We start from the raw sequence: 12,176 nt of genomic DNA, 5'->3' as shown, positions 1-12,176 counted from the left end.
ATACAGATAAAGTGGTTGGACAGATAGACGAAGGAAGATATCACTTCTGGCTTTATGTGTTGGTGGGTTCAGAATCTGGGATAATTTAGTGAAAGTGTTCATAGGAACATGTCAGATGAGTAGAATTTGGACATGTAGTGGTCAAGAGAAGGGGAATCTAGATTCAGAGGTGGGAAAGCATGGAGCTTATATTGAGAAAGTTTTGTGGTTTTGTTTGAAGAATGAAATGTAGGACAGGGAGCAGTACGAAACAAAAGTTGGGTAATAAGATTCTGGGATACAGGTTGGCACGATGAACTAAAAACAATAAAATTAAATTTAACTTGGATGAACTTATAATTTCAAAGCAAAGATGTTGGTCCCTGCTTTCTTCTTGAAAATTATTACCCCCAAACAATAAGGCAAAAAGAAATAACACGAACTCCAATTTTAATGACTAAGAGGCATACACGAACCACAATACATGGAAATTAAAAGCAGATAAAAGAATGATGACTTAGCATAGCAAAGGAAGGCCAAGTCCATGTGCCTGAAGAGAAGGATACCACAAAGAAGCAGCACTTCCAGAACACTGGAAATGTTCAGGAATTAGAAACACCCGTACAAAAGGCAGAAGAGAGGCAAAGGACTAAAATCAAGGAAATTGGGCTAAAAACAAAAAGTCTGAGGCAGAAAAAATTAAACCCCTGCTCATGGTGACACCAAGCAAAAAGGATGGGCTAAAGCTAAGTGCCAGATACTGCTACAGAATTAGATAGTTTAAAATATAAGAAATAAAACTATCAACTTTTTAAATGTTTTGAGATAAAAATTATTTGGTGTTATAAAACAGTGTAAAGGGGCTTTCCTGGTGGTGCAGTGGTTAAGAATCTGCTTGCCAATGCAGGGGACATGGGTTTGAGCCCTGGTCTGGGAAGATCTCACATGCCACGGAGCAACTAAGTCCGTGCACCACAACTACTGAGCCTGCACTCTAGAGCCCGCGAGCCACAACTATTGAGCTCACGTGCCACAACTACCGAAGCCCACATGCCTAGAGCCTGTGCTCTGCAACAAGAGAAGCCACTGCAATGAGAAGCCCACGCACCGCAATGAAGAGTAGCCCCTGCTCGCCACAACTAGAGAAAATCTGCGCACAGCAACGGAGACCCAACGCAGCCAAAAGTAAAGTAAATAAATTTATTAAAAAAAAAAACAAAACAGTGTAAAATATTTTTAAACAGTTCTTAATCAGAAGAGCATTTCTCAAAGCATGTATGCTCTGGCTCTGAGTCCCAACTGCAAAGATTCTCATTTAGTAGGGTGGGAACTAGAAACCTATATCTTGAACAAGTTTTTTACTCTAAAAACCACTGAGCTAGTGTAAAAAAGAAATCTATCACCAAAACCTATCAAAAGTTAAAACAGTATAGAGAAAAATACCATCATTTTCATTCATAGGTAAATACTATGTGCCAGGTATGGTTCTAGGAACTGGGAATAGGGCAGTAAACAAAAAGGTGTATATTCTAGGAGCAGTAGACACACAAACAATGTACATAAAATATGTAGTGTTTTGCATATAATTAGATGGTTATATGAAGAAAAATATAGTAGGGAAGGAATAAAAGGAATGGGACTAGAAAGAAGGTAATATTTCTGCAAATATTTGAAGGAAGAGAGGGAGCAAAACCATAAAGATATTTGGGAAAAGTGTTTCAGGCAGAGAGAACTGATGCAAAGGCCCCGAGACACGCGACTGTCTATATATTTATTCAAGGAACATCAAGGAGGACAGTAGAGCTGGAGCAGAGTGAGTGAAGATATGAGATTAGAAAGGTAATTAGGGAACTAAATTGTATAGCATCTCACGGGCCTCTGAAGGACTTTGGCTTTTATTCCTAGTGAGATGGTAAGCTACATGATTAGAAGAATAAATATGTAAAGAATCATTTACATATATACATGCAAACATATGATATATATTATATATGAAATTCTGAAAAGCAATGAAATTTGTCTAAGTAATTAATAACAAAAATAAAAATGTCAAGTGGTGTCTGTGAACCTTAGTTGGCTAAATAAATCTAGACAATATCTAATATGGTACCTAGGGTAAGTGTTTAATATTTGTGGAATAAAAGGACAGTGGATTAATACTGAAAAGAAAAATGAGGATTTTTCAAATTCTTGTAAAGTCAGAGGCAATGTATTAAGAATATAACAATTATCCTAAGATGTGGTCTTCTATCAAATATTTCAAGGCAGTCATAGATATCAAGTAGATTTTCCCATTTCCTATTTTATATAGGTTAGGCAAGAAGAGACTAAATAAAAAGCCTTTCAGAGTTACTCTGAAACTTTTCATCTTTTGTTTGAAAGTGTCAAAGACATATTTTTTAACAGTCCATATTTTAAGCTTAGCTTAAGCTTTCCTGGGTTTTAGTTTTAAAAATTCATTTATCATGATTCACACTCAAACTAGCTCTATTTTATTTTTATTAGTTTAAAAAATTTATATTTTCAACCCAAAGTCTGTTTTTTTCCCCAAAGCCTAAAGCCCAGAGCTTTGACTGTCAATTAAGAATTTTGAAAGTGACACAGCTACTTCTGACAGCTAGAGAAAGTGAATGTACTTTCTTCTCCCCATTGTCACCAATGTAGCTTCTAAATAGCCAATCTATTCTTTCTGGTTGTCAGACAGTCTTAGTTTTTAAATTATTTTGGTGATAAATAATGCCAAGAACAGCAAAACTGTTCTTCTTTAATATCAGTCCTTCTTTTGCCTGATAACAGAATTTTACAGAAGGATTAATTTTCTGATCAACTGAAAAATGGACAGCTAGCTCCTTCAACTACTGTAATAGGACTTTCTACAGGAATGAAATGAACTTCTGCTGTTATAGAAGAGCAAATATTGTGTTGTACTTTTTTGCATACCATGTAATGATTTCTTAGAAAAAATACACATTCTCAAGTCATAATATGAAAAGCATTACCTTACATGGCCAAGTGACTTATGCTCTTTTCTATGAACGAAACTATTGACAGGTGAAATTCAGAATAAAAATACACAAAAAACCATCTGTGTTAGCATACAGGAAATTAAGCTAAAGCCATACGATTTACTAAGTGAATAGTCCACTTTCATTCCTCTATCTGATACATTCAAGATTTGCAAAGATTACGTAAAGCAAAAAATTTACATAAATCTATACTAAACTATGTTAATTTGAAGTGTGAGGTCAGTTTTAATTAGAAGATTCGACTTCTGCTTACTCTTTATCAGGGCATTCATTAAACATAGAAAAGAAGTAAGAGAGTAGAAAACTTGGTCACTCGGTTTAGCAGTTTTCTCAGATTGAAAAAATAACAATGAAACCTCCAGGGTTAAGAACTTCAGAGGAGGCTGCTAGACAGAGAAGACAGACCAAATTAGCTTACCACTTGAACCATTTTGAGATATCTGGCATATCTTGGATCCTTGGCTACAGTTAAGATATTTTCTGGTGTTACTTCACTTTCCTGTGGTCCAGAGTCTTGTAAACTGTTCAGCTGTGGAGAGTATTGCGTATAAAACTTTAGACAATTCACAAAAGGGCTCCGTCATGTTACTTAAAAGGGATGTTTCTTTTTATAATTCTAAAGCAATTAATATCAGAAAAAAATCATATTTCTAAATTTACCAATAATTTAATTATGGGATATATGTTTCCAAATATTTACAAATACTTAAATATGATTTCAGAGGAAGTTACACTTAATATCAACACTATATTGTTCCGTAAAGATGTAAATACATTCATGGCATTAAAAAATTAGAATTCTGCTTTACTTGTCCCAAGTGCTGATAAAAAACATGAATTATTGATGGACCTATTATTTTAATACAACTTTTAATAAAGCTAATAATGCTATCTGATTTGTCAATTGTTCAACTGTAGCGGACAGAAAATTGATTTTCTGGGTATCTATACCGTCTACACAGTTATATTCCTCATTCATCGAATAATCTTGTTCTAAGTGGATATGGCTATTCTAACATCTTTAAAGGCAATGCCTGGAGAACTTGTGGAAGAGAAACCCATTTCTCAGACAAAATTATGTTTTTATATATTTCAGCTACTGATGAAATTATTAACATTATAAAAACTACTACTTATAATGAAGAATACTGGGGAATGGTCTTTATGGACAAAAATGTTTTTATCGTATAGGCAGTTCTCAACTTTGCGTGGTACAATGTTAACTGAAACTTGTCCATATTGGAACCCTATCTTCACTTTAGTGCAAAGCTATGACTGTCTATATACAGTTCTTGATTTTTCTATCAACCTAAACATTTAGAGTAAGTCTAGTTAGTGAATTCTGACTCACTATCTGTATGTTAGCATTAAGAGTAAGTTCCTTAACTGAATAAAATCAATTTTATGTCTACCTATCTATGCTTAAATTGTAAATAAATCAAAAAAATCTTTAAGTATTCATAGTTTTTAGAATATGAATTATATGTTAAGGTTTTTCCTCAGATAATTCAAATATAAATTAAATCTCTTTTAAATGCTGAAGCAAATAAAACATCCAAAAATTCTTTAGGTTACTCCTGTTATATGACAGTGTCAAGTGTACAAAAGTGTGCATGCACGTGTGTGTGTATGTGTGTGTATATATATGTATATATACACATTCATCTGTAAAATACATAATTACAAACTGTCCAAAACATTTAATTAAATAAAAAATTCAAACAAGACCCAAGTATGCTTTTAAAAAAATAGGAACAATAAACTCATAGAGTAGCACAATGGAGCAAATGATAATTACATATAAGACCAATGGATTTTAAAACTCAGCCTTTAACTTTGGCCTAATAACTAAGACCTCAACAAGGTTTAATTATATCAGGTCTTACACCTTTGCTATTTGAATGACCCAAATCCTCTCTCATATTTCTCAACTGTCCTTCATTTTATTCTCAAATTAATCTCAATCTGCACAATTGGATGTTCTATTGTGAGTAATGATAAGATCTGAACCATGAAATTAAAGTTGCAGAAAAATCAGCATGCAAACCTTGGGTCTTTGACTCATATATATCAATAGATTGGAGATTGTAATGAATGGATGATTAAAAAAAAAGTTCACGATTATCCTTTATCTGATAAGTGAGCTGACTGTAATGTCAATGGAAATTCTGTGTTAAGCAATACTTCAGTCCATTTCAAAATATTTTACATAAAATATACCAACTAAAAACAATGGAGAAGAAATTAAAAAGTTGATTTCAATATTAAGAACATGCTGAACATGCTGATTTTATTAATCCAATCAAGACACAATTTTAGGACATTTTTAAAACTCAGGAAGCCAACAACACTTCATAAATTCTCCAAATGAATTAATATACTATTTTTAAATAAAACTGCCAGAATATCAGGTCATTCTGAATTTTAGATAATTCAGTTGTGATTACTCATAATCAGTTTTTTGAGACCTTAAATAGGCAAGACCAACACAGCTGCATAAGTTTTAAAATACATATTATAGATGGCATGCACAATAACACCTGGAAAAATTAATATTAAAAGTTAGATACCATTTTAGAAATTTATAGAAACATATGACAGTTAGTATCCTCCAAAGAATAATTACTAGGTAGGGTGGAAACATTTAATATTTTTTACACATGCCTTGTTCTAGAGAAAGAATGGTCCATCTTTAACTGAAAAAACCTTGTGAAGTTAAACTCCTCTAAACATCTGGATTTACTCTTGTATATTATATATAGTCCAGTGGCCATCATAATGGAATTTGTTATACTAAGTGGATGTTAAATTTTCTAATATCTAATTATTAAGTAAATGGTCATCTAATTCATTCCCCAAATACATAATATCTCTAAATATATGGCTCATCCCACAGGGCCTTGTACCACATGTACTCAATATGTTTAACAAGTTCAACACAGGTGCTGGAGACAGTGCAGTGTAGCATATAAGAGCTAGGATTCTTGACACCAGATTGCCTGGGTTAAAATTCCAGCTCTTACAGTTTACCTTCAGCAAGTTACTTAACCTCTGTGTACCTCATTTGACGTATCTGTAGACATAGGGCTGTTGTGAGAATTGATTTGATTTATAAAAAGCACTTAGCACGCCTCACACAGTAAAAACCTTTACATGTTTAGTTATTATCATCATGGTCAACACCATCATGATCTAAAAAATATCCTGTGAAAAGTACCTCCAGGTACAAATGCAGAATTCCATATAGATAGGAAGTCTGCTTGCTTGGTACTACTTGTTAGACCACCATTTTAGTGATTATTTTATTTTGGATTTTAATACCTCACTGAGATACACTAGAGATTATCTGTTCTTAAACAATAAAGAATTTTTATTTCTTGAAATAAAAAGTCATATAAAATTTAAATTTATACAGAGCATAAATGAACATTAAGACATTAAGAAACAAACACAAAGCATGGGTCTTACTAGGATGTTGATTTAAACAAATCAACTCCCAAAACTGGTATTTCTTAGATCAGGATCTCTCAAATTTCAAGTCTACAAATCACATAGGAATCTTGTTAAAATGCAGATTCTGATTCCTTAAGTGTGGGGTAGAACCTGAAATCCCGCATTTCTAACAGGCCCTCAGGTGATTCTGAGGCTGCTGGCCCATGGAGCAGACTTCAGGCAACAAGGAGTTAGATATTACCAGGGAATTATTGTTAATTATATTGTATATGATAAAGGCATTGTGGTTACACAAGAAAATTTCAGAACTTTTCACAAGGAATTATACAGGGGTGAAATAACATGATGCCTGGAATTCACTTCAGTAAGTGACAAAAAAAGATGAAGAATTTGCAACAAAATCTTAACTGGTGAATCCAGGTAATGGGCATTTGGGTATTCATTGTACTATTCTATTTTTGTTCACGTTTGAAAGTTTTTATAATAAAACATTTAAAAGATACATTTCTTATAAGAACTAAGAAAAAAACTTCCATAGTGAACTTGAAGAAAACAATTATATTCAAGATTTTTCCTAGTTCTGTATAGGTTTTCTTTTTTTTATAGGCAAGAAAAATATTAACTTTAGGAAGCCCTTCAAAATAACAAATGAAAAGCTAATAACTTTTTTTCAAACTTCATTTTCTATCTTAAGGTTTAAAATATTACTATTCAAAGTATTACATTTTTATTTAACTTCTTTCTTCAAACCTGCTGATTAGGTCTATTTGGTTCAACCAAGATATCTGCTCATGTTTCCCGGAACTTAAATACTTACCTGTGATTGCTCTGAAGTGGTTTCAGAATGTGTTTCATTTGTGATCCTAGTGACACTTACAGGAGATACTTCAAATGTGACATCATCTAGCCCTGGGATAGATGACAACTGAGAAAAGAAAATTAATGTTGGTATATGAGGATAATATTAGGTTCTTAAACACTAAGTTTCTAAGTGTGGGTGTGGGTGGGTGGGTGGGTGGGTGTGTGTGTGTGTGTGTGTGTGTGTGTGTGTGTGTGTTTTAAATAGCTGTCTTAAGTTTTTAAGCCTGTAGAAATAGGTTTATAAAATCTCATCTTTGGTTGAAATTCTCCATGCCATAAACTACTTAAAAGTGAAAGGCATTCACAAATAAAATATTTTTGAAGAATTTCTCAGCAATCTAATTTAGCATATCACCATTCTTTCTCAGGAATTATTTTTAAAATCTAAGGAATCCTAGTGTAAGGAATGAGAGCATGGGATTTGGAGTCATATTGCCTAGGTCTAAGTCACAAAATATGTGACGCTGTGTAAATCGTCCTAGGCCTCAATTTTCTTACCTGTAAAGTGGGGATAAGAAAATCTAGCTCACAAAGTTGCAAAAAGATTTTTATTAAACATATTTTGTTACCCCTCCCCTCAAAATGTGCTTTGTAGCACATTTTAAGTTTGAATAATCTGGGAAATGAGAAAACTCTTGCCACATTTTAATGTATGATATAGCTTATTCCTTTTTTTTTCTTTAGTAACATCACTGAATGTTACTAAAATGCATTATTTTTCATACACAAAAAATGAGCATGTTGTCAGTGGTTAAGCATTTCAGGTTGGATTTGCAAGATCCATGCAAACCCTCTTTTCTGATTTCATCCTGATATCAATGATATACGTTTGTCAAATGTTTGGCTAACTCTGAGGATTAACTCTATGGCCATGGAAAAAATTAAGGTTAATCTGTCCATATGGCAACTTAACTTGTGACCTTGAACTCTAACTTAAGAATTCCACAAACATTAAAATAATACACATATTCATTATAAAGAATAATGAAAAACCAATGGTAATAAGACCTGAAGAAGCAATATTCATTGAGAACTGTTGACTGATGACAGTATTTAGCACAGTGGCTATGGCCCAAATAGTTTCAAGTTGGTATGGCTACTAAGAGACTATCTTGAACATGTTCAAGGCCAAGTATCCTAAATTACAATCTACAGAAATGTTCTGAGGGAAATACAGTGGCTGAAGTCCACAGGAAGATGTAGAAAGTACAAGCTAGACATTCTGATCCTTATGTTAAAAGATATTAGTCATTTCACTTCCTTATAAACATTCAATACATATTTTTTCAGATCAACTTTTGGATAAAAGGACAAAGTCACATATGTATAGCTGATTCACTCTGTTATAAAGCAGAAACTAACACACCATTGTAAAGCAATTATACTCCAATAAAGATGTTAAAGAAAAAAAAGGACAAAGTCACAAAAATATACTAGCATCTCCATTATTTTATATAGAAAAGGACACAAAACCTGCAAGCTTCAAATCAAACAACGCTTCTATTTTTGCTGTTATAAGATAAAAAGTTATCTTTTGTAATTTCTGACATCAAAATTGGTATTCTTTAGCATTTAATATATTTACAAATGGAAAATAGGTGATATTTTCTCCAAATTTTGCTCTGGAGACATGTAAAGTTTTACATAATTTTTCCTGTGTTATCAATGATTACTATTAAGATAATTGTGAGTTTTCCATCAAATGAAGTAAACTATGTAACAGTTCAATTTGTTAACATGTTACTCATTATGCTTTTGATTCAAATAATGAAAGAAACATTTAAACAGACTCGGTTAGTGGTTCATAATGAAGATCATTTCCTTTGCAATTATAATAAATTAAACAAAAGAAAACACTGCACCATTTCATGGATGCAGGAGCTAAATTGAATTCATCTTTAAACGCAATTAAAGTTAAGTGTGACTGAGAAAGCTGGTATATGTAGAGCAAAGTTTATCCTATAAATTATTCAGAAATACAAACCTTTGCATCTAAAATATTGAGAGTTGTTTCAATTTGCTGGATACGAAGAGAAAGGTCTGCCAGTTTCTGGAAAAGAAAGATTAGAAACAAAAGAATGAACTCCAAAGGGAAAAAAAAAAAGAATAAAGTCTGATTAAAAATAAACTGTTAACAAGGATAACAAACAGCAGATTTGAAAATAATAAAAACTATGGTTTAAATATTTGTGATTTTCTAACATACTACTCTCTTATTTATATGAGTAAGAATGGGAACTCAAGTATTCTATTAACTTCATTAGCATGCTTCATGGTTATTTTATAAAGCTGTATTCACAGAAAAGAAAAAGTTACATTTTCAGCCTTATCAAACTCATTATCAGAGCCATAATCAATCACTGGGACCAGAATGTAAACTCCTCTGAGGACAAAGGTTTTTATTCACTGTTATACCCCTAGTGCCAGAACAGTACTGGACACTTAACAGAAGCCTAATAATTATTTGTTGTTGAATGAAGGAATTCTTCACAGAACACAAGAATAAAAATTAGTCCAAAACAGAATGGAACAGTATCTGCCTTTATAAATTACTTAAACACATAAATATATACAATTAGTCCCAAATACAAACTTTTCAAGTTTGAAAAGTAAAAAAGGATGAAACTGTAAGATGAGTAGTTAATGTCGGAAAGAATTAAAACAAAGAGAAAAAATAAGAAAGAATACTAAAAAAGCAAAAGGAATCAACCTACCATCAAAATCTAAGATAAACCAGAACCAAGAACTTACCATGCTCTAGTTATTCTGTACAATTAAATTAGCCATATATATACTCCCACACAAATAAAAGTAACATCATAAAATATGATCCATAAGAACATTTATTTAAAACTCCCTCATCCTAAACATTATTAGTGACACAGCCTACAAGCAGTTGGCCAGTTTACTAGTTGGCAGATGTGCAGCATTCTGATTGCTTTCTGGGATATTATCAAGATCTTGACTAACTCATAAGCAGAATTTTAACACCCCAAGAAATGATCATTTTGCCCATATTTAGAGGGGGAGAAAACTGAAAGCAACCATAGAGTAGTTAGTACTTCTTCACAAGACACTTTTTAGATGAGCATTCTTGATATCTACAAAGATATAATTTAGAAATAAAACATTAGAATCTAGTTTTAATGGCATTTGAAGTTAAGTTTAACCTTGATTTCTAGGATTTGTTTACATAAGGCTTTGATACAAATATAAACACAGGCTTATAAAACATCATATGGATAAATTCCTCTGCAAATTATACATTTTCCTGAAAATCACGGAAATTAAATTTTGACAAATCAGTCATTTAATTCACTGCAGAAGCTTAGTAACTGCAGAAATCCCACAGCAAGTTAATTTGTAAAGTGAATAATTTCTAACTTATTTTAAAATGCATACATTGTTTTGATTAAAATAAGTGAACACAGAAAAAGAAAAAATGAAATAAAAATTCATTTTTGTTTTAATATATTTATATAAATATGTACTTTTAAGCAATAATCATCATCACTGTAAACATCTGAGCATTTACCTTAGTATGCTACACTGTATATGCAAGTATCATTTGAAATCTCACACCAAGTCTATGAAGTAGAAACTATTATGATGCCAATTTTTTTTGATGTGGACCATATTTTTTAAAAATAAATTTATTTATTTATTTCATTTTTGGCTGCGTTGGGTCTTTGTTGCTGAGCGGGGGCTACTCTTTGGTGCGGTGCTTAGGCTTCTCACTGTGGTGGCTTTTCTTGTTACAGAGCACGGACTCTAGGCACGCGGGCTTCAGTAGTTGCAGCATGCAGGCTCAGTGGTTGTGGCTTGTGGGCTCTAGAGTGCAGCCTCGGTAGTTGTGGCGCATGGGCTTAGTTGCTCAGCGCCATGTGGGATATTCCCGGACCGGGGCTCAAACCCGTTTCCCCTGCATTGGCAGGCAGATTCTTAACCACTGCGCCACCAGGGAAGTCCCTGTGAACCACTTTTATTGAACTTGTTACAATATTGCTTCTGTTTTGTTTTTTGGCTGTGAGGCATTAGGAATCTTAGCCCCCCGACCAGGGATTGAACCTGCACGCCTGCACTGGAAGGCAAAGTCTTAACCACTGGACCTCCAGGGAAGTCCCTATGATGCCAATTTTATTTTTTAATTAATTAATTAATTTTTATTGGAGTATAATTTCTTTACAATATTATGTTAGTTTCTGCTGTACAATAAAGTGACTCAGCTATATGTATATATATATATACATCCCCTCCTTCCCCCTCATCCCACCTGTCTAGGTCATCACAGAGCACCAAGCTGAGGTCCCTGAAATACACAGCAGGTTCTCACTAGCTATCTATTTTACACATAGCAGTGTATTTTTGTCAGAACTAATCTTCCAATTCATCCCACCCTCCCCTTCCCCCACCCGTGTCCACATATCTGTTCTCTACATCTGCATCTCTATTTCTGCCCTGCAAATAGGTTCATCTGTACCAGTTTTCTAGATTCCACATATATGTGTTAATATACGATATTTGTTTTTCTTTCTGACTTACTTCACTCTGTATGACAGACTCTAGGTCCATCCACATCTCTAAAAACCTAGTTTCATTCGTTTTTATGGCTGAGTAATGTTCCATTTTATTTATCCATTCATCTGTCGATGGACATTTAGGTTGTTTCCATGTCCTGGCTATTGTAAATAGTGCTGCAATGAACACTGGGGTACAAGTGACTTTTTGAATCATGGTTTTCTCAGGGTATATGCCCAGTAGTGGGATTGCTGGGTCGTATGGTAGTTCTATTTTGTTTTTTAAGGAACCTCCATACTGTTCTCCATAGTGGCTGTATCAATTTACATTCCCACCAAC

The 12,176-nt window shown here is 33.2% G+C and overlaps 1 protein-coding gene across 6 annotated transcripts in view; it reads right to left on the bottom strand.

Annotated features, from left to right (window-relative positions):
• WASHC3 (WASH complex subunit 3) overlaps positions 1-12,176 on the bottom strand; it is a 128,218-nt gene that overhangs the window by 99,888 nt on the left and 16,154 nt on the right. For all 6 annotated transcript variants that reach the window (XR_013830412.1, XR_013830413.1, XR_013830414.1 and 3 more), the window contains 3 exons: positions 9,304-9,369; positions 7,276-7,383; positions 3,424-3,534 (listed from right to left, as the gene is read on the bottom strand). Coding sequence is in view for 3 of the 6 variants with exons in the window: in XM_079936301.1 (XP_079792427.1) it covers positions 3,424-3,534; positions 7,276-7,383; positions 9,304-9,369 (285 nt within the window). In the remaining 3 variants the exon portion in view is untranslated. The remainder of the gene's footprint in view (positions 1-3,423; positions 3,535-7,275; positions 7,384-9,303; positions 9,370-12,176) is intronic.

The sequence above is a fragment of the Stenella coeruleoalba genome (assembly GCF_951394435.1).
Source record: "Stenella coeruleoalba genome assembly, chromosome: 11".
Lineage (NCBI taxonomy): Eukaryota > Metazoa > Chordata > Mammalia > Artiodactyla > Delphinidae > Stenella > Stenella coeruleoalba.
Note: the sequence above shows the minus strand (reverse complement) of the source record. Positions and strands in the feature narration are given on the sequence as shown.